Raw genomic sequence first — 24,176 nt, 5'->3', positions numbered from 1 at the left:
AGTACTATGCCAAATCAGGGGAGTGTCTGACCAATCTTAGTACCGTAATTGTTATATTATTTTGGAAGAATACTTCCAGAAATTATGGACCTCATTCAAAGTCGGTCGTTGCGGCTGCACGGTCCTACGCCACCGATGTTCGCTATACTGCGCCTGCGTAAAGCTCACAAACTAGCCGCTACGATCAGAAATTTCTCTCTCCTTGAACACAGCCAGGTCGGTAGTTTGAGTGACAGATGGAGGCATTTGTGTGTGGTAACAGGGGAAGGTGCTTGAAAACGGGGGAGTGGAGATCCGAACACAGGCGTGCCTCATTATGTAAATGGCGTTTTATGGGACTGCATACGGATTATGGGAGTGCATAATTAACAAAGTAGCATCATGGCACATGTGACCAGGGAGGTTTTTACACTGACATGATCGTAGAGCTTAAGAGAGGGTATGGTCAACCTTAAGCTCTACGACCAGTTCCGATGGTTCCCGATGGTCTCGATTAATCCTTATATGCCCGGATATGACGTGCAATGCGTACGAGAAGGGGGCGTATTTTTTGTCTTCCGACCGCTTCCTCCTCTTGGTCGGCCAACTACCGATCCGAACTTAGGAACGCCACTTGCGAGGGAATCATTTGAATATCCGGACCCTTTTCGCCGTACGACCGTGAGGCCGCTTCGACCGACTCTGAATGAGGTCCTATGACCCTTACACATGGTGAAATGCTTGGTATTCATAAAAACACACTATCACCATATCTTCACCCACAGTATGAACACAGAGAAAAAAGAAATATGATACCTGGTGATGTGCATAAAGCCACTCAGTTAATTAGTGAGACAACTGGCTTTCAAGTTTAGTAGCATTGGATCCCACCAGGATCGCTCGGGGTACACTAAATTTTAGATATATCCAAGATCTTGCCAAATTAATGGACAATATCACCGAGATGTATGATGACACGTTCAGATACACAGGTAAAGACTTGCAAGCTTATAAGAAAGAACTTGTGCAGCACAGTTTGGTGTTGAATTATTTAACAGCTGTCACGGGAGGGTATTGTTTAACAGTTTGGAGTAAAGTGCTGCACATATATTACTAATAACACCAGTGACCCCAAGGAGGTGATAGACCGGAAGATGGATGAAATTCTGCAGTTAAAATGGGAATTCCGGAAGAACCATAATGCTTCATTGAATGAAGTTGAGGAACAGGTAGAGGTATGATTCGCATGGTTGAACCCAGGGAAATGGTTCTCCGGTCTAGGAGAGTGGGTCCAGAAATTGGTTACTACAGTGGGTAAAGTCCTGATCCTTATACTGGTTGTCATCATAGTAATTGGCATATGTGTCAAGTGTGTTCCTACTGTGTTGAAGTGTGGAAAATGTAAAAATAAGGTAAACCGCAAGAACGAAATTATGATGGTGGTCAGTAGTGACAATATGAATACTGAGGTAAAGGAAGAACTGCATTACAATCCCGAGTTAGAGTGTACTGTACGACAATGTAACCTGAATTTGTGTGGTTGTGCATAAATATATATATCGTTTATGTTATTTTAAGTCATCTTAGATAACGCAGTCCCAATCCCCCCCTTTCCAAACTTCCTTTATAGGTGAGATGAGTTCCCACATCCTGCCAATGGTCCCTTGAAGATCCGCACATGGCGTATAAGGGTTGTTTTACCCTCCAGGGGTCGCATTGTCTAAATGGTTCAAATGACCAAACCGTGTCATACCATTGTCGAAGCTGGATAATTGACTGAGACAAGACCAGTTTAAAATTGTATCGCAGCGACGCCATCTTGCGACTGGCCGGAAGACGCCATTTTAGAAAATGAGATCGCAAGACGCCATTTTGCGAATGGCCGCCTAAGCGCCATTTTAGATAAACTTACACTGTAGTACATGTGGCGATAATACTATTAGCAACATGCGATTGCATCTTTCACCATTTCTCATACACACATTAATACGCACAATTGCGCTGTTAACTAGTCGCATATTAGAGAATGCATAAGACTTTGTATGAAATCGCTTTTTTATTAGCTTTATGCGCACGCATCTGCCCCAAGTTAACTAGCGTCCTTATATCAAACTCCGCATACTCACACATTACATATTCACACATAAGGTTTAATAAGCTTTAAAGTATAAGATTTAAGTTGGTTCAGTTAGTATAAATGCTGTGAAATAAAGATATGTGATAACTAGGGTTTTATACATGCTAAGAAAGCCGTGTTTGGTTTCGTACTGATGCGTACTCTTTCAACAGAATTCCGGTACTATCTGTGTGGAGATCGCATCATGCATTCTCAACTTATGGACCGCAGAGACTTCAAGCAACAAAATGTATAACTGTTAGGATTTTGCATGGGGACGGGAAGGAAGAGACCCCCCAGTTGTTAGAGGCTGGGTGAGTCTATTTAATCCAGCCTGTTAAATTCGCTGTAACAGATGCTTCCTCCCTGGGAACCAATGACATCAGCAACAAACTTCTCTATTGTCCGGTCTATTCTGGGGGGGTATAAATATGTGTGCTCAAACACTGGGTTTTAGTCTTCTTGCTGAATGCTGAATGACGACAGGGTTTCTTGCTGATGCCTATCATTTGGTCCGGAAGCGCTACGTATGTATACTGTACTTGGGGTCTGTATAATTCCTTTGCGTCTAATTGTGTCTGAATCAATAGCGTGTAACTGACTGTACTTTTTACTTGAATAATACTTTGTGCTTCAGAACCACACGCTCCAAGTCAGGAGTCTTTTATTTACTGTATGACTGCATACGCAAATTAGCGTCATCCTTAGAGGTTTATAGGTAGGATTTTAGAAGGTACAGGCAGGGGTATATAGAGGTTCAATTTCAATATCGTTACCATATATAACATTAAACGGTATATTCTCATGCATGACTAAACAGATTCAGAACAGAGTATGATAGCATGCTGTTGGCTATCAAAGGGTGGACTGTCGAAGCCGGATGATTGACTGAGACAGACTCTGTTTACAATCGGAATTTGCAAAACGCCATTTTGCGACTGATCTCCCAGCGCCATTTTAAGTTACAACTCACGAGCTAAGTACAGATGGCAATGTTTTTGGTAATCCTTTTAGAAGCCATGACAAGCCCATTCTGGGGATAACCTTGCATAGAAAAAGACCAAAACAAACACAGTATCAGTTAGTAACTAGAAAAACAGCTTCCTGAGAAAAGTAATTAGAAAAAACAATACACCAGGAACTGTGGGTAATTTTGCATGTAAATTAAGAAACCTCACATGTAGGCAGGTATAGCTATGGTAATTGAAATATAACCCAGACAATGATCTGCACAATTGAATTTGTACATAGGCAGAAGAAAACCTTTAGTTTCACTCTCAGACAGTTTGGCACCAGCAAACAGCTGGGGGGCTCCACCCTATTTGGGTGTGAAACTCATTACTAATAACACATTGCATTGCAGTTTAAAAATGATAGTAAGGGATGATATATAAATATATATATATATATATATATTAAATCCATAATAATTAGACTCGCATGCATAAACACCGCACATTACGCACAGTTGCGCTGTTTCACTCTACAAATAAACACACCACGCATATTAGTATTTTATGCAATATTCTCTTACACTTACACAAATTACATGAAAGGTTCCCTAATATTAAAGTGTAATATTCAAGGTTTACTCAAGTGATTATTAATGTTGTGAAATAAAGATTATTTGATATCTAAGGTTTAGCACATGATAAGCCAACCATGTTTGGTAGCGTACTAATCTACTCTGTTTCAACAGCTTTCCGGTGTCATCGGTGAGAAGATCGCAACATGCATTCTCAACTTATGGATTGTAGAGAGTTAAAACACCGAAATGTACTTTGTAATGTTAGCAGTTGTATGCAGGGGGAATAGAGGAGATAATAGGCTGTCGTAGGCTGACCTGTGTCCATTTGAATCAACCTGTTAAATATCCTGTAACAGATGCACCCGCACTGGGAACCAATGAAACCATGCCAAACTTTTCTATTGTATTGCTTATCCCTGTAAGGGTATAAATGTGCTTACAGACTCCAATCTGGAGTCTTCATGCTGATGCTGTTGATGGAGGTTTCATATGGATGCCGGTAACTGGTCCCAGTGCACATGCGTATGTATAACTGTACCTTGGTTCTGTACAATTTCTTTGTGCTAAATTGTCTTTAGATCACAGCGTGTAACCTACTGTTTTTAGTTGAATAATATACTTTGTGCTTTGGAAACACATTTTTAAGGTCTGAAGGCTTTTATTTTACTGTATGATTGCGTACGCAAATAGCGTCAATTTTAGAAGGTATAGGAAGGTTTTAGAAGGTATAGGAAGGATTGTACCAGAGGTTTAATACCATTATAACACTTTGTACTGTTGACATAATGTGAAAGGGAGAGGGGGGGGTGGAGTTGTACTGTGTGGCACAATGTGTAATGAGGGAGGGGGGGTTGTACTGTGTGGCATTATATGTAATGTGGTAGGAGTTGTACTGTGTGGCATAATGTGTAATGGGGGAGAGGGTGGTTGTACTGTGTGGTATAATGTGTAATGGAGGGAGGGCGGTTGTACTGTGTGGCATAATGTGTAATGGGGGGAGGGGGGTTGTACTGTGTGGCATGTGTAATGAGGTAGGGAGTTGTACTTCTGTGGCACAATGTGTAATGGGGAGGGGGGTTGTACTGTGTGGCATAATGTGTAATGGGGGGAGGGGGTTGTACTGTGTGGCATAATGTGTAAGGGGGGAGTTGTACTATGTGGCATAATGTGTAATAGGGAGGGGGGAAGTTGTACTGTGTGGCATAATGTGTAATGGGGAGAGGGGGAATGTGTACTGTGTGGTGTAATGTGTAATGAGGGAATTTGTACTGTGGGCATAGGGGGTCATTCAGACCCACTCGCGAGCAGCAGTACGCTCGCGAAAGCGGGTCGATGTTCCCCACTGCGCATGCGCATGATGGAGGGAGCTCCGTCGTGCGCATGCGCGAGACCCGGGGAGCGACGGGCTTTCCATCGCTCTGGGTCTCGCACCAAAGGGGGCGTGCTGTCGATGTTGATGGGCGTGCCGGGGGCGTGCCTGCCAGACGGAGGCATTTCCATGGGAACGCCTACCGTCTGAAGCAGGCCCCACTGACATCACTAGTGATGTCAGTGGGAGCCAAAATCACTCCAGGGCTTGTGGCAGGGAGACCCTACCGCAGGGTCTCCGTCGCAAGTCCAATGGTCGCGATGGTCAAGACCATCGCGACCATCTTTTTGGCCGCTCGCATATGCTGTGGGTGGTCACCCACAGATATACGAGCGGCCAGGAGGCCGCTCCATTTTCATGGAGGAGGGCCCTGATTCAGAGCGAGCGCTCTGGTCAGAGCATTCAGCTCTGAATCAAGCCCATAATGTGTAAGGGGCATTACTACTGTGTGGCATATTTTAGCGTAATATGTATAAGAGACCCTAGTACAGGTATGTAATGTAAATAAGGGGCACTACTGTGTGCCGTAGTGTGAATTGGGGGTACTATAGTGTGGACACGCCCTTTCCCTCTGAGACCATAACGTTTTTGACCAACGCGTCTGTGGCGTGCACTGTCCCTGTTTATGATGGGGGCGGGGGGGGCACCAAATCACTTTCTGGCACAGGGCACCAAAATGTCTAGTTACGGCTCTGCATATATTATATTATAGTGCATTCACAGGACTAGGGTGTATTCACTACAGTGCATTATCTGGTAGATTATACTTCATGAACTACCAGTATTTACTTTATATTAGTACTAGCAATCCCCCATGGCTTCGCACGGGAGAAATTTCATCTCGCCACAGTTACCTGAAACTCATAACAACCTATGCCATGTCACCACAATCCCCTGCATTTCACCCCAACCTCCTGCTTCTCACTCCTTCCCCCTGTATTTCACCAGTGTCACCAAAACCCTGACTGCTGATGCAATGCAGCTGCCTGGAGCCCGGTTACTGGGATGTTCAGGAGGATCATGGATGAGAAAGTTGTATTGCAGCTACCGTACGCATTATCAGCAGCATGTCTCCGGGGTTGGGGACCTGTGCATATTTCCACAGCCTCCATGTGCACCCCTCCCCAGATGCTGAATATGGCGATGAGCAATGTCCTCTTTCCACAATGTAGCCTGTATTTCCTGGGCTTCCTGATGAGCTTCCTTGCCGTGGTGCCCCTGTCCAAGAACAGCGCTGACTTCCATGGGAGGTGCCTCCTGTTCACTGAGGGTGTGTGGCTGAGCAGGAACATCACGCTGGACAGGGAGCACTCCACGGTGGAGGAGTGGTGGCCGGAAATGGCCTGCAGATTCAGAGTAGGGATGGAACTCGGAATCCAATACTAATCATCTATGTTTTTTTTCCTTTTGTAGTGTTTTTACCATTGGATGGTGGCAGTCCGATATTTGCCACCATCAAATGTGAATCAACAATGGCAATCTTTCAGTTGTGTTCTGATGGTTGTTTATTTTAATTTCTGCTAGCTATGCCTCCCTGGCTCCTTTCTGGCTACTGTGTCTGAATCAGCGCATCTTCATGGGATCGTTGGAGGCTCTCTCTCACTCTCTGTCTGCCTCAGATGTGACCCTGCTCAGTCCCTGACTCCCTCCCCTCTTTAGGTTGTTGCTAAGCAACAGGGCACATTACTATCTCTGATTGGCTCTCACTGTCTCAAGAGAGCTAATCGCAGCACAGCCCTCAGCCCTGCTGCAGCAGCACCTGTCAGTCACTTACACACACAGCCAGAACATTTTTTTCTGTAATTTGCTTCATTCCAAGCCTCAGTTTTAGATGCTCTCTTGCTTTTTCACACCCTAGACAGCTCCTAAACAGCAGCTGGGTGCAAGATTTTTTTTTCTGTGACTTGCTTCCCTAAAATCATCACTGCTTGGTTCCCTTTGGTCACATATGAATGATTCATATACCTAAACCTTCCTCTACCAATGCGATATTGAAAGTGAAACCACATCAAAAGCCATCCAGTGGTTCAAGAGATTAGCCCGAGCAAACAGACAGACCACTAAACCAGGGACTTTCTATATATGTGTATATATATATATATATATCAATCAAAGAAAGAGAGAGAGAGAGAGACACCCAGATCATGTTGTCTGCAAGCTATGTCCTCTCTAATGGCTGGCCAAGCCTTTGTGGTGGCTGGCCACACCCCTTAAGCATGGGCCTGTACTACTGTACTCCACCAATGGGCTATTCTTACCCCAAACAGACACTGGTCATAGCCATAATATAATGAAAAGGATAGAACAAGTACACAGCTATGTTGTTCAGCGATGCGAGACAGAAGTAGGTAACTATCAGGGCAAATAGGGAAAAACATATTTTTCTGTCATCAAAAAGTATTGAAGTTCCATTCTCTGTAACCTGAAGTTTAGCAAGATACAATAGGGCAAAGTGGGCATTTTGTTAAACCAAGTGTTTAACAATAGCTAAAAATGCCTGAAAGATCCGGGTTCCCATCCACCATTAATTTTTGAGGTTTCCAGTAGGCAGCATGGATATGATACTTGACCCTATAATTTATGAACTTGGCTATAAACAGGACATGGACAAGGGCTGTCTTCCTCTCGCTCAGTACTCAGTCTATGTGCCCCCTCAATTTGAGGAACAGTTTGCTTCTGGATAGTTAATGATAAGGGTAAAGAAACACTAAGGTATCAAGTAACTTGGGAACCCTTAACATGTGCCAGGATACCAATAAACCTAAGATTGTTTCTATGATTTATGTTCTCAAAATCACCTCATTTCAATTACAAGTTTACCAACTAACTGTTACATGTGCCGCTGCGGTTCTATGCATGATTGGCTCTCAGTCGCTATCCTAGCTTCCTGGACTCTGGCTGCTACGTACAGCTACTCACCTGTTGGTAGTCTCGCTACCTGACCTCAGCCTGAGGGACCAATCACAGGAGACATCTCCCTTCATTAGGGATTCTGATGCTGAAGAGTTTAACAATTGATTTGGCTTTGAAAGCCAATGTTGTGGCTTGAGCAGTGAACCAGATATAATGTCCTGATATTTAGTACACAGATTTGAGTACTGGTTTGTGTACAAGTTAGTGTACAATATTAGCGTCCAAAGTTCTGACAGACAGTACATAAATTTGAGTGCAAGTTTGTGTACAAGTAGTGCATGTTTGTGTACAGGTTACTGTACAAAGTAGCATCCACAGTTCTGATGGAATTTACATAGATTGGAGTACAAGTTTGTGTACAGGTTTGTACAACTTAGCATCCAAAGTCCTGATGGACAACACCGGTTTGTGTACAAGTTTTTTTTACAAGTTGAGCAAGTTTGTGTACAAGTTGAGCAAGTTTGAGTACAAGATTGTGTACAAGTTAGCGTCCACTGACCTGCCGAGAATGCTGATTCGGCTTGGAGGGCCGTTACTGCCGCTGCAGCTAGGAAGCCACATGTGGTATTAGGAAGCCAGAGCACAGTACGGGAGTTGATGGTGCAGCTAGGGAGCCATAGGAGAGGCCACAGGAGCCAGAGGCAGCTGGGAGATAGAACCGGAGATCCTTCCAGCAGAGTCAACAGGATACTGCTAGTGCCGCTGAGCCAAGTGAACCCACAGGAACGTTATAGTCTGTGAGGTGGCAAAAGTCCAGTGTGTACTGTTGAAGTCAGGATATGACACCATTTTGTTCAAGACACCATTTTGTTAAGAGGTTTCCGTTTTCAAATATTCTTGTGTGGAACAGACATAGGAGTTATTTCAAATGCTGAAATTCTCTTGGGAGAGTCAAGGACAAGCACACAGCTATATTGTTATCTAAAGTTTCTGAGAATATGCAAGCTCTTAAGTTAATGAGTTTCTGGGAGTATGTAACTTCTGACATGTGTTTATTGGAATGTATCAATTATTAGTTTGTTTTATATGTTATAATTGGGAAATACACTATAAGATGATTGGTTAAGATATTAGCCAGAAATGAGTGTGTAGTAGGCAGATTTTAGAGTTCCATAGCACCTATGTTACAATAACCTATAAATACCACACCTTGAATACAATAAAGTTCACATATACTTCAAACATACATACTGTATGTCTGTGTATGGTCTCCCGCGGTAAACTGCAGATAACAAATTGTAATGTGGCTATCTGAACTCACAGCACAAGACTACAGGTTTATTAGCCTGAATTAATAAAGAACTTCGACAATACAAATAGGAGGACTGACCAATCATGCTGCACTGAGGATGATACATCACTTCCTGAGGCGTGCCGATCACCTAGCAACAGAAGAAACCGGAGTAACCCTGTCCTGACTGAGTAATCTGCTTGAAGGAGACAAGTCGTGACCGCGACTTGTGACAGTTGCTCATGAGGAGGTCACTGCAGTTCCAGGCACTCAGTTTTTATCAACACCCTTAAATATATATAGCTGACACCAGAGCAACAGGGATGTGTAAGGGAAGTGAGATGACCGTAGTTTAAGTCATATACATCTATTTCAGTGGAGATGAAACATTGTGTGTAACCACAAAGAGGTTTTCGGGCCCAGATGAGAAGATAGTGACAATTTTACCCTTGCACCTATATGACCAGCACATCTACAAATTTTACTTATTACTGTATCATTTGTATTGTTCCATTATTAATTATAATCATTTTTTTCTAATACTATGTATAGTTAAATACATTATTAAAATGCATCAGGTACTAGTTACACTTTATAACTTGTTCTTTTTTTAAAGACCTTTTTTTTGATAATCTGAAATGGTGCATTACGACATCCTCAATTAGAGTAATGTATAACCCCAGCCTATTTTTATGGAAGCTGGCCTAAATTACATGCAGCAATAAAACCCTTATCTTGTTTGGCAAAAAATGGGTATGTATCATTCTTTAAATGATAAAGTGTGTAATGTGACCTGCCAGAGTCCATTAAGGGCACAAAGGACCTCATTCAGAGTCGGTCGAAGTGGCCGCACGGGAAAAGGGGCCAGATATTCAAATAATGCACTCGCAAGTTGCGTCCCTAAGTTCGGATCGGTAGCTGACCGACCAAGGGGAGGAAGCGGTCGGAAGACAAAAAAATACGCCCCCTTCTCGTACGCGTGACACATCATCTCCGGGCATATAAGTATTAATCGAGACCATCGGGAACCATCGGAACTGGTCGTAGAGCTTACGGTTGACCATACCCTATCTTAAGCTCTACGATCATGTCAGTGTAAAAACCTCCCATGTCACATGTGCCATGACGCTACTTTGTTAATTATGCACTCCCATAAACCGTATGCACTCCCATAAAACGCCGTTCGCATAAGGAGGCACACCTGCGTTCGGATCTCCACTCCCCCGTTTTCAAGCACCTTCCCCTGTTACCACCCACAAACGCCTCCATCTGTCACTCAAACTACCGACCTGGCTGTGTTCAAGGAGAGAGAAATTTCTGATCGTAGCGGCTAGTTTGCGCACGCGCATTGCGAACTTTACGCATGCGCAGTATAGCGAACATCGGTGGCGTAGGACCGTGCGACCGCTTCAACCTACTCTGAATGAGGTCCAAAGTGCTGACCCAAGAGCAAGTACTATGATGAATACAACCCTGGCCATAGTCTGCCATATTGTATTATTATCTCTGAGGACAGATGGCACAGATCTACAAATATATAATTTACTAGCCCTAACATTAGATGAAGTGTCTGAGCAATGTTTCCTGTATTTGCAAAGCTTTCTTTTTATGAGTTTTGACAAACAAACTTAAATGTAACCCTCCTGTGTACCTACTGTATATAATTAACCAAAGTTACAGCACAAAAAGACAATTATGGTATAAAACATTGACAGGCATGGGTTGCATATCATATCCCACACTAAAGAAAGACCAGTCCTTTTTTGACCTAAGCAAACCATTAATCTGGTCAACACATAAGTACTTACAGCCATTTTATTATGATATCAAATATTACTACATGCCATTACTGTAATATGCCGTCATGTATTGAAGCACCTGCATAGGGATGTAGTCAGGATCCCGGTGGTCAGAATCCCGATGGACACAATACAGGCTCCACAATCCCAACGGTCATCACAATACCGGCTCCGGAACCCCAATGATGAGTATTAGAGTTAGGGTTACGCACTAGAGGGAGGGTAAGGGTTAGGCTATGGGAGGGGAGGGTTAAGGTTATGCTGCCAAAGGGGACGGTTAGGCTTAGGCTGCGGGAGGTAGGTTAGGGGGAGGGTTAGGGTTAGAATACTCACCAACAAGCATCTGGGTTCTTACCACCAGGATATTATACCCAATGCCCTGGATTAAATTAGATTCATTCTACAGTATGTATATCATGTTACTTTAGTTTATTTTGAAACAATGAATATGCATCACTGACATTGTTCTGGTCATTTATCAAATGTTTGTTTAAATAATGTTTGTTTATATAGAATGGTATTTACTGTACTGAATATTAGTTTACAGTATTTGGTACATACTGTTGCATGTTTGGCAGTAAGATGACTGCCTTCGCATAACACAATACAGTATATAACAGTGTAAAACAGTTTGTTTTGTTTCAACTATATATATATATATATATATATATATATATATCATACACACATTTGTTCTGTGATTAAAACACTAAGGGGCCTATTCATCAAACGATAAATGGCCCGGTAACCATGCGGAAACGCTATTTTGGTGCATATTTAGATCACCGGGCTATTCATCATCGGGGGCCCAAATGGACCACATGATATTCAGCAAACTCCGAAAACAACGTTTTCAGAGTTTGCTTCAGAGAAATTATGTTTTGTGACATTATACTCCCATACTTTTGCCAATGTATTTCCGGGCCTGTTTCAGACGTTAGTAGCAAATCAAACAAAAGTACTATTTGCAACTTGTCAAAACCATATTGCCCTGAAGGTGGGGTAGATTTAAAATGTGCAAAGGAATTTATAGCTGAAAATGTGAGTGACTTATGGCCCCCATACACTAGCGTCAGACTGTTGTCATGCTACGATCCTCAGATACCGGGTTGGAGGATTACTGAAATACAAAATGTTGGTTTTCACTGATTTTCCGATCACGATCAAAATATGATTGTGATTTGCAAATCGGTGAAATTTAACATGGAGAATTTCACTGATCTTCCGACGGACGGCGGAACATCGATGGTGTTTCCGATCCGATCGCAGGAACAGATAGTCGTTAGGTTTATGGGGGCCTTTAGCTTAACTCTAAATTACATTGTAAAAACAAAGGTGCATGTTCACTACATGAATAAGTAGCCAGATTTTCCCCTGCATCCAAAAAGATAAATGCATTTGCACTCATTGCATTACAACATGGCTTGTTTCATGTACAAATTGCTCATATTTTGCTTGATTTTTTTCTTTTTTATTTGCTCCTAACTTTGAATCAGGCCTTCAGTGCGTAGATATGCAATAAAACAGTTGCATCTAGACTGATGTGAAACTCTGCACTCTTCTAATGAAAGCAGCAGGGTGGAATGTGTATGAATTGAAAATTTCACAGCTTGTACTCGGCAAAGAACAGAGGGCCTGATTCAGAGATGGACACAATTCGCGACGGCGAATCCGTATGCAGCGGACTCACAAAAATATGCTTATGACATTGTGGATGTCTGGCGCACTGAGGGCCTGATTCAGCACGGATCGCAACTGCAATCGCAGTTGCGTAATCACACACAATGCATCTGCAACGAAAATATGCCAATGTCTGCCACAGCTCAGCCAGCATAGAGACGTCCAATACTGCAGTCCTGCGTATACATCAGTAACATCGAAGCACATCGGCCCCTAATGCACAATTACAGCAGCTCTAACCCATCGTAGAAATTGCAAGTCTCGTTGCCCGCAGTGAGCCCACAAGCTGCATAGGCAATCTCAGTGGCTAATTTATGCACGCCCATGCAATTGCGTTCAAATGGACAGACACACCTGTGTTTCTCCAACAACTCCCCGTCACCACCCCCAAACGTTCACAGCCTGTCACTCACTATGTGATGAATTCCTGTCTGCGTGTGTAATCGCAGTGAGATCGCGGTGCATGCGCAATGATGTGCATATGCAGTAGTCAACAATCAACCGATCTGCGTGCGCGGTTGCAATTGCAATCTGCACTGAATCAGGCTTGAGACGCCTACATCTGGCATCTCACTTCCGCCAGTTACATACAAAATCGGAAACATTGGTCGCATATCGAACTTCTAAGTAAGCCTATGCTGCCTCAGACAGAGCGGCTCTCCTAAGAAAAAGAGGTCTGCAGCTGCAAAAACATTTGCAGAGGCTCACTAGAGCACACCGAGAAAATGGTCCCGACACGCCAACGTTTTTCTAACCGCCACTCGTTACCCCCTCCAAACAATGACTACCTGTCACTCAATTTGCAAAGAAATCCTCACTGCGATCGCCATAGCTAATCTACTGTATTATACCGTGTGCACTGTGTGACTTTGATGCTTGCGCAGTGTATCCAACATGAACACTGCATCCATCTTTGAATCAGTCCCACAGAGAGCAATGGTGGACACCAGTTACAACATTTTTGGCTAGGTAGGCTCTTAATAGGTTTTTGATCATTCTTGTCCATCTTTATGAGCAGTAGGGCCCTACCGAGGCAACAATGTGTGGCCATTTTGAACTTACTTGCCACAAATTTGCCCAGCTTTTCCTTGCCCTTTGTAAAACAAGTATAAAATTCAGTGACATAACAATACTGAACAAAAAACATTAATAACAATTACCAGGTTTTTCTACTTTTATAATTTCAGCTCCGAGATCCCCAAGAATCATTGTAGCAAATGGTCCAGCCAGTACCCTACAAAACATAATATATAGTTAGACTCCATGGCAAAATATGAGATATGGTAAGAACTTACCCTTGTTATCTCTATTTCTACGAAGTCCATAGGGTTCCACAGGATACCTTGGGGTATAGGTGTGACGTCAGTCGCTGGGCACCATAGAGTTAAGCTTTTCAGCCTCCCAGGATGCACTAGGGTCCCCCTCCTATACCCCGCCCCCGAGCCAAGGCACCTCAGTTAGTTATCAAGCCATAGGCCGGAGGAGGAGAAGGAAGAGAGAGAAAAAAGATCTGGACACATACAAGAATCACATTCTCACCAGAGGGAGACGGAAAACCGGTGACCAGAGCAAAGCCCATCTGCAGCACAGGTGCGACAGGGCGGAAGTCCTGTGGAACCCTATGGACTTCGTAGAAATAGAGATAACAAGGGTAAGTTCTTACCATATCTCATATTTTCTACTTCAGGGTCCATAGGGTATCCACAGGATACCTTGGGGATGTCCCAAAGCAGTATCCTTTAAGGGTGGGGACGCTCCTGTGCAGAAAGGAGAATCCGCCGCCCGAAGGAAGCATCCTGAGAGGCGAAGGTGTCAAACCTGTAATACCTCACGAAGATATGGACAGAGGACCACGTAGCAGCCTTGCAGATCTGAACTGCCGAGGCACCACGTCGAGCTGCCCACGAAGGACCCACAGACCTAGTGGAATGAGCCTTCAGAGAAGGAGGGACCGGTAGGCCTTCATGAAGATAAGCTTCAGAAATAGCCATACGGATCCAGGCTGCCAAAGTTTGCTTTGAAGCAGGCCAACCCTTTTTACGGAAGCCATAGAGGACAAACAAAGCGTCCGACTTCCTAAACGAAGAAGTGCGGTCAACATAAGTCCTTAAGGCCCGCGCAACATCCAAAGAGGCCTCACCCACGGAAAGACCCGGTGAGTTAAAGGCCGGAACAACTATTTCCTCGTTAACATGAAACTGGGAAACAACTTTGGGAAGAAACTCGGGCCGAGTGCGGAGCACTGCCCTGTTCCCATAAAAAACCAAGAAAGGGGGTCTACAAGAAAGAGCCCCTAACTCAGAAACACGTCTGGCCGAAGCAATGGCCAGAAGGAAAACAGTCTTAGCTGTTAGCCATTTAAGATCCACTGAGCCCAGTGGTTCAAACGGCGGTCCTTGGAGAGCCCTCAGGACCACAGCCAAATCCCAAGGTGCCACAGGTGGAATAAAGGGCGGCTGAATGCGGAGAACACCCTGCATAAAGGTGCGCACATCCAGGATTGTAGCAATCCTACGGTGAAACCAGACAGATAGGGCCGAAACCTGTACCTTCAAAGAAGCAAGGCGAAGCCCATGATCTAGTCCCGCTTGCAGGAAGGCGAGAATCCGAGACAGACGAAACTCCCGCGGTGCATAAACTCTCGGTCGACACCACTGGAAGAACGTATGCCACACGCGATGGTATATCCTCGCGGAAGACGGTTTCCAAGCTCGTAACATGGTACGCACCACAGAGCTGGAAAACCCCCGGGACCTCAGCATGGCCGTCTCAACAGGCACGCCGTCAAAGACAGCCGAGTCAGGTCCGGGTGAAGGCAAGGACCCTGAGACAGAAGGTCCGGTCGTAGCGGCAACCGCAGAGGACTGTCCACGGACAGACCCTGAAGGTCTGAGAACCAGTGCCGTCTGGGCCATGCGGGAGCTATCAACAGGAGCGTCCCTCCTTCCTGTTTGAATTTCCGGATTACCCGTGGAAGAAGGGAGACCGGAGGGAACAGGTATGCGAACCGGAACGTCCACCGGACGGACAGAGCATCCACCAGAGACGCCCCTTCGTCTCTTGTGCGAGACCCGTACACCGGCAACTTGTTGTTGTGCCGGGACGCCATGAGGTCGATTTCTGGAAGACCCCACCTGTCCACCAGTAGTTGAAAAACGTCCGGGTGCAGGGACCATTCCCCTGGATGAACGTCCTGGCGACTTAGAAAGTCCGCCTCCCAATTTAGCACTCCCGGGATGAAGACCGCTGATATGGCCGGAAGATTGCGCTCCGCCCAAACCAGGATCCGAGAGACCTCTACGAGAGCCGCCCGACTGCGAGTTCCTCCTTGCCTGTTTATGTAGGCCACGGTGGTAGCGTTGTCCGACTGGACCTGCACCGGGCGACCCTGGAGAAACCGCTGTGCCTGCTGGAGAGCATTGAAGACCGCACGGAGTTCCAAGATATTTATTGGAAGCTCCGCTTCTGTCGGCGTCTACCTGCCCTGGAACAAGTGTGGACCCGAAACTGCTCCCCAGCCCCGAAGACTGGCGTCCGTTGTCAACAGGACCCAATTTGGAACCCAGAACGGACGTCCCTTGTTGAGGTGGGTCATCTGTAACCACCACGCAAGGGACAGGCGAACCTCCTGGGTGAGCACAATCGTCTGGGACTTCAGAGACTGAGGCAGCCCGTTCCACTTGGACAGGATCAGGTGCTGCAGAGGTCTGGAGTGAAACTGGGCGTATTCCACCATGTCGAACACCGACACCATGGAGCCCAGTAACCTCATCGCCGAGTGTAAGGACACCCGGCGGCTGTGCAGGCAACTGCGCACCCTTGACTGTAAAGCAGAGATCTTGTCCTCCGTCACGAAGATCCTTTGCTGTCCCGAGTCCAATAAGGCTCCAAGATGCAGAATCCTCCGAGACGGGATTAGAGTGGACTTCTGCCAGTTGATTAGCCAGCCGTGCCGTTGCAGCAGTGCAATGGTCAGGTCCAAGTGGCGTAACAGGAGCTCTGGAGATCCTGCCACCAATAACAGGTCGTCCAAATACGGCAACATGCGGACTCCCTGCAGCCGCAGAGAAGCCGCCATGACCGCCATCACCTTGGTGAAAACACGTGGTGCTGTTGCCAGGCCAAAAGGTAACGCCCGAAACTGGAAGTGGTCGCTGCGGATTGCAAACCTGAGGAACTGTTGATGGCGCAAAAGAATAGGGACATGCAGGTAAGCGTCCTGTATGTCCAATGACACCAAGTAGTCCCCAGGTTCCAGCGCCAGAATGATGGACCGTAGGGTCTCCATCCGAAACTTCGGGACCCGCAAAGACTTGTTGAGTGCTTTGAGGTTGAGAATCGGACGATATGACCCATTGGGTTTCTGTACCAAAAATAGATTTGAATAGAAACCCTGGCCCCTCTGGGAGAATGGAACAGCCACTATAACTCCAGCCTGGAGCATAGTGTGCAATACCTTCCGCAGCTCCGTAGCCTTGTTCCGGTCTGATGGGAGACCCGTGGTGAAGAAGCGAACCGGGGGTCTGTGCCGGAAGGAGAGGGCGTATCCGTGGGAAACCACCTCCAGAACCCAAGTGTCTGTCGTAGTGGTCGACCAACACTGGGCGAACTGTAGCAGGCGGCCTCCCACCCTGGGATCCCCCAAAGGGAGGCCCGGACCGTCAGGCCGCAGGCTTGTCATCTGGCTTGGGGGCCGGACGTCTGGTACTCCATGCCTGCTTCCGGGGCTTGACCGATTTCTTAGGGCCAGCCTGTCGAGGAAACGACTGTGGTTTGGGCCTGCCCTGGGCCCTAGATGACCGAAAGGACGATGGTCCCGAACCAGAAGGAGCAGCGGCCGACGGGAGACAAGCAGATTTGGCTGCCGCCAGCGTGGCCACAATCTTATCCAGATCCGGACCGAAGAGAACTTCTCCGGTAAACGGCAACGCTTCCAGACCTTTCTTGGAATCTGCGTCCGCCTTCCAGGATCGCAGCCACAAGGTGCGACGAGCAGCTACCGCTGCTGAAGAAATTCTAGACACCAGAGTACTAATGTCTAGAGCCGCCTCGTTGATGTAGGTGGCCGAATCACGGAGATTGCCAATCAACTCCGCCTGTTCGGCCGGACAGTCGGATTCAAAAGAAGCCTCTAATGAATCCGCCCAGCGCTCCATCGCTCTGGCAACCCAGCAAATGGCCATAGCCGGCCGTGCTGCCCCCCCTGCAAGGGAATAAGCGGACTTCAGGCAGATTTCTACCTTGCGGTCCGTAGCATCCTTAAGGGAGGACATGGATGGCATCGGCAATGTGGCACTACGGACAAGACGGGTCACGTGAGAATCCACCTGTGGAGGGGATTCCCACTTAGCAAAATAATTATCCGCGAACGGATAAGCCACCGCCAGGCGTCTCTGCGGCTGGTATCTTTTGCCAGGTTGTTTCCACGCCTCCTCTAAATGGTCCACCAACTGACCCGAAAGAGGAAAGACTGTGGCATCGCCCTTCACATCTTTGAAAAAGGCATACTTAGATTTAGCCGCTGGGGGAACTTCGTCCTCAATCACCAAGGCTGTGCGGACCGCCGGAATAAGTCCAGGAATATATACTTTGGACTTAGCATCAGCGTCCTTAGTATGGAGAGGTTCCTGATCGTAAGGATCCAGAATCTCCCCATCATCAGACGTCCCTTCGTCATCCTCATAAGGAGCGGACAGAGACGCCACCGGCCTTTTATGAGGCCGCATCACAGACTCCCCTTGCAACACATCCGACAAGTGCTGTACAGAACTCGTCAGGGAGTTAACCCACGCTGGCTCCTGAGAACCCGGGAGCGGGGAAATAGGGAGACTGTGGGGTACCACCAATTGTCGTGGGAACCCCTGCATGGGTGACGACACCACAGACTGCTGGGACAAACCCATCGGAGTAAACGCGGGCTGCGGAGCTAACTGGCCCACTAAAGCTGTTAACGCCTGAGCGAAACAAGCCCAGGGCGGCTCCTGTACCGGTGCTGTAACCGTAATAGGCCGCGCCATGGACAAACACTGCCGGCAAAGGCCCTCCGCGCTACCCTCCCCCTCCGCTAACGGTACTTTGCACGTGGTACACTGTAGCCGGAGGGGAAAATCACTTTCAGACATGATGGCACCACGTATGTGACCTCTCTCACCAATTAAGTATTAAATAGGCGAGAGACCACCCTGCAGCACCGCACCGCAAGGGCTTTAGCAGAAGAACAGGGACAGTAATAAAGCTGACAGTTTAGAGAAGAAAAGTTACAGGCAGCGCTAGCACAGTCACATACAATGCAGAGAAATAACAATTCCTGCACTAACAGCGCTGATCACTCAACTACACAGACACAGGGCCTGGTAGGACACAGCGCTGCATACACAGACCTGAGCCACAGCGGAGGAGAGGTATGCGGGGGGACCCAGACCACGATGCTTCCGTCCAGCGCTTCCAGCAGCGTTCACCATGCATTCTGGAGAAGATGGCCGCCGAGGAGCAGAGAGGAGGCTGGCCTGGGGGAGGAGCGCTGCCACAGGACCAGTCGGCAGCATGCAGAGAGGGCTGTGTGCAGCGGGGGAGGCGCCGGCTGTGAGACAGGGAAGGCGCGCTCCCCTGGCATGCATTTAACCCCTGGGATGCCGCAGCGCTACCGCTCTGCTGCGGTCCGCTGTCCCAGGGGGTAGTGGAAAGTGCAGGTTGGTCGCCTGGCTCCACGCTGCAGCCAGTCCCCAGGGTGCCCCCTGCCTGGGGACTTAGGACCATGTGACCAGCGGGGACCCACCGCGGGACCCCGCTGCTTACCTTTGTCCCCCTTGGATCCGGCCATGGTCCGGAACATCTGGGGTCACCGCTAGCTGTGACCCCAGATGCTCACCAGCATCCCCGGATCGGTACCGGCGTTCTGGTACCGGCGGGGGTGTAGGGAAGACAGCATGGACGTCAGGACTGACTGTCCATGCTGTACATCCAGATGTGCAGCCACAGCTGCACTGAAGAAAGCTTCAGGGGCTCTTCTAGCCCCCCACTCCGACAGGTGCACCCGACGCCGGCCGGGCACCAAACTAAACTGAGGTGCCTTGGCTCGGGGGCGGGGTATAGGAGGGGGACCCTAGTGCATCCTGGGAGGCTGAAAAGCTTAACTCTATGGTGCCCAGCGACTGACGTCACACCTATACCCCAAGGTATCCTGTGGATACCCTATGGACCCTGAAGTAGAAAAGTGAGCTTTAAAATTAAAAAGGGAATCATACATGCGTTTCTAAATTCTATACATACAGAACCCTCCTTTATCCTCTCAACTTTCTGCTCGAGGCTCACCATCCATAAACTGCTAGTTCTTCTGGGATACCTAAAAGGGGGGCAGGTGGTGGGTTTATACAAATCACATTCCCATAGTACCTTTCTGCAATGCATTAAACTTGTATTTGGAGTATTAAATTTATTATGAAACCAGGATTTTGAGTTGGACGCAAAGAGGTTGCAAATGCGGACAATTGCGTCCATCAGATAAGCTACCTTGTGCTAATGAGTGTATGTCCATCTTCGTGCATGTGGTAGGAACTGCCCACTATTTCTCTGTCCACAGCTGCAACCATCATTATTAGTATCGACACTTACACTGACCCCATGCTGGGTGCTCGGAGACTATTTTCCGTACCCATGCTTCAAACAAACACGCAAGTCTGGTTACACACATATGACACTCCTATGACAGTCCTGAAAGAGGGAGTGCTTCTGTATGTTCGCAAGTTAGCCGTCCAGAAACGAGTATTTCATGGACAGAGTGATAAGGCCACACACCTGGATTTGCCTTTAAAATTACTGGAGCTTAAATATAGCAGGTATTTTGAAAAAATCTCAAGGTTGCCTATAACTCACAGGCTATTCTATTTACCACATTACTGTACCTCAATAAGATCAACATTTACTGAATGAGACATGTATGCCAGTTAGTGGAATGTGCCTTCAGAATATATTCTAATAAAAGGAGCGTTTTCCGTAATGACATACAACTTGCTCCTTCCCTTATCAGTGTGGTTATTAAGACATCATAACTCATTCATAACTTTGCACATCATTGAAGGGCCAACAATTAAAAGGACTTTCTATAGCCCCAAATTGAAAAATATAGCATAGAGTACATCTGTTAATGATCAATGAAATGACCCCGATACCAAACTGCTCCAATATTTTGTTTATCCTTGCAAAATAATAAAATGTATAGTTAAAATAAAACCTAACGTTACATTTGTTTAAATATGATACAAAATGTTTTTATTCCATTTCTTTTAAATAGTTCTCTTAAATATATAAACGAAATGTTGTAAATAAACTTATTTTTATTGGGAAAAAAAAACAGCAAATAGCAATTACCAACTGAGCAATTATACTTATCAATCAGGAATATGCAAGGATCTATAAATAAGTATTATGTTTAGAGAATGATGAGTAGGAAGTTGGGCCATCTACTGTATCCCCAGAACCTTGATTTTTAAGGGCCGTTATGATGATAGTTGAGGGAACTGAATGTTTTACTATGTGGCCTACTCATGTAGTAGATTGTACATACAGTATGTCAGAGGTATTTGACATGCAGCACTTCAGCTGCTGTGTAACTACAAATCCCAACATGTCCACCCACACTGTGGCAAGGCATGCTGGGATGTGTAGTTCCACAGCAGCTGGAGGGATATACGTTGATTACCTCTGCACAGACTTGCCAACTCTCCCTCATTATCAGGGAGTCTCTTTGAAATAGTAGTAATCTCCCTGACTCCCTGAAGGGTCTAGCAATCTCCCTGATTGCACCTTAACCCCATTATGAAGCGGTTATATTAAAAAAAAACAGTGATATACTGTAAACATTCAAATGGGATCATTAGTATAATTTCCCTGCATTGTTTATAAGGCACAATGATCCCTATGGCTACATGCATTTTCTGAAAAGTATCAGTGTGTTTTCATCAACATGTAGATCTTATTAACTGCTTTGGGGCTCATTTCAATTTGGATGTCAGTTTTTTTGCACGCCTCTCAGATGTAACAGTACACCCCACTTTACCACCACGCTCATAGGGGTTGCTTTCACAATGTACCTGAAATGTTTTTTCAAACGTTCTGCAGTATTTTGAGGTAAGTTTGGAAATAGGCGGTGGAATGGATTCAAGTGTTGGGAAACTGGAGTAAGTGGTGATTAAAAATAGCAAAATAACTGATTAAATGTTGAATTTAATGCTAAACTAGAGTTCAGGTTAAACCTTTTATAGTTTATTAAGTAAAGTTTTAGATACATGAGAAGCCTCTGTGGAAATTTTTGGTTGACGTTCTCCGAAATGCTTGTATATCTTTCATAACCACTGAAGAGTCTGGTTCTATATTCTTCCTCTATTGTGTGGCATTCATTCAAGCTTTACATCTCTGGGCAGATGGGTCTGTAGGGTTTGCTGCAAGGCAACAGACAGCATAATGCTTCTGTGTCCACAATGACAAGGACTGCTTCCACTATTACTGACTTGAGGGTGTAAATTTACTAAGCAGCCCTTTTTTGAAAGCCACTACATCTTCAACGATTTCAGCCACTGGATTTAAAGGGTAAATAATGTTAAGTACAAAAAATGTCTGGTTTTGTATTTAGCATTATTAGCCCTTTAAATCCAGTGGCAGAAACCAGCCAAGACGTGGCAGCTTTGAAAAGTGCCGCTAAGTAAATTTACCCTGTGGACTCATTCCGCTCATGTTGCCCATTTTTCTAAAAGGAAAAAAATATATATTTGGCAGTTTTCCATGAACAGATAATCCTGCCAAACATGTGTCTTAATGCTGTATAATAGATTCAATGCATGCTCTTCATCATCGTAATTGTATTTACTCAAAATATGGATGTGCCCTAATACTTTGTCTGAGGCATTTTAACTCAGGTAGTTCCACAATTTTCATCTCCCTAGAGCACTTGTAAAAAAAAAATGTTTTCTACAGTAACAGATACTTTTGTAAAATATATATTCACATAGGGCCTGATTCAGCAAGGATCGCTATTGCAATTACACACGCAGTCTCATTGCGAAGATATGCTAATGATTGCAATCACAATGCCATAGCAGCCTAACATAAGGACGCCCACTTTACCTTACACACATCCGTAATACTTAGCAAGACTGCAAAACCATCGGTAACATCGAAGACAATCGCAGCCTCACGCACACTTGCACAAGGTCTGACCTTACTCAGGAATTGCTAACCTCATCGCACGCAGTGAAAGCCCAAGCTGCGTATGACATCGCAATGGCTAACTTATGCACGCCCCTATAACAGTGTTCAAACGCACTGGCACGCCTGCATTTCGCCGACCACCTCCGTCACCACCACGAAACAGTAATTCCTGCCAATCACTCTGCTATGGGTCTGCGTAGTCACTGCAATCACAGGGCCTAATTGAGACCCGCTCGGGAGCACTGAGCGCTCGCAAGCGGGTCGATTTTAGGCCAGTGCGCATGCACACGACGGAGGCGGCTCCGTCATGCGCATGCGCGAGACCCGCATAGCGACGGGCAAGCCGTCGCTATGGGTCTCGCTACAAAGGGGGCGTGCTGTAGATGGTGAGTGACAGCACGCCCCCTTTGGTGGGCATGCCGGGGGCGTGGCTGCCCAGACGGAGGCGTTCCCATGGGAACGCCTACCATCTGGGGCCGGCCCCACTGACATCACAAGTGATGTCAGTGGGAGTGCTTTTGGCTCTGATAGAGCCAAAAGCACTCCAGGGCTTGCGGAAGACGAGACCCTACTACAAGGGTCTCGTCGCAAGCCCGATGGTCGCGATGGTCTTGACCATCGTGACCATCTTTTTGGCCGCTCGCTATAACTGTGGGAGGCCGCTCAAAAATCAGGAAGGACGGCCCTGATTCAGAGCGAGCGCTCTATCAGAGCGACTGGCTCTGAATCATGGCCACAGTCCCAATCGCAGTGGAGTGTTCATGTGCGTGCACTGCGATTCATATGCATGCGCAGTGCACAACAATCGGCGGGCCGATTGCATACGTAATCGCAATAGCGATCCTTGCTGAATCAGGCCCATAGTTAATTACATTTACTTGTGAATATACCTCAATTCAAAACAAATATGGACTTTTACTTTTTTCTAGCCATTTAAAGAATGCATCAGCAGGTACTAAGCAAATACAGTCAGGTGCATAAATATTGGGACATTGACAGAATTTTCATATTTTGGCCTCTATTCACCACCACAATGGCTTTGAAATGAAACAAACAAGCTGTGCTTTAACTGCAGACTTTCAGATTTAATTTGAGGGTAATTACATCCAAATCAGGTGAACGGTGTAGGAATTACAACAGTTTCTATATGTGCCTCCCACTTTTTAAGGGGCCAAAAGTAATGGGACAAACGAAACAATCCTAAATCTAACTTTCACTTTTTAATACTTTGTTGCAAATCCTTTGCAGGCAATTACAGCCTGAAGTCTACTGCAAATGTCTTCAGTTCCTGCTTGTTCTTGGGGCATTTTCCCTTCAGTTTTGTCTTCATCAAGTGAAATGCATGCTCAATCGGATTC

The 24,176-nt window shown here is 46.0% G+C and overlaps 1 protein-coding gene across 5 annotated transcripts in view; it reads right to left on the bottom strand.

Annotated features, from left to right (window-relative positions):
- The window catches only part of SUGCT (succinyl-CoA:glutarate-CoA transferase), a 1,290,705-nt gene that overhangs the window by 1,255,608 nt on the left and 10,921 nt on the right, over positions 1 to 24,176 (bottom strand). For all 5 annotated transcript variants that reach the window (XR_015878901.1, XM_088476062.1, XM_088476065.1 and 2 more), the window contains exon 3: positions 13,776 to 13,849. Coding sequence is in view for 4 of the 5 variants with exons in the window: in XM_088476062.1 (XP_088332188.1) it covers positions 13,776 to 13,849 (74 nt within the window). In the remaining variant the exon portion in view is untranslated. The remainder of the gene's footprint in view (positions 1 to 13,775; positions 13,850 to 24,176) is intronic.

The sequence above is a fragment of the Taudactylus pleione genome, unplaced genomic scaffold (genome assembly GCF_031769625.1).
Source record: "Taudactylus pleione unplaced genomic scaffold, aTauple2 ptg000181l, whole genome shotgun sequence".
Lineage (NCBI taxonomy): Eukaryota > Metazoa > Chordata > Amphibia > Anura > Myobatrachidae > Taudactylus > Taudactylus pleione.
This window is presented reverse-complemented; position numbering and strand designations above follow the sequence as displayed.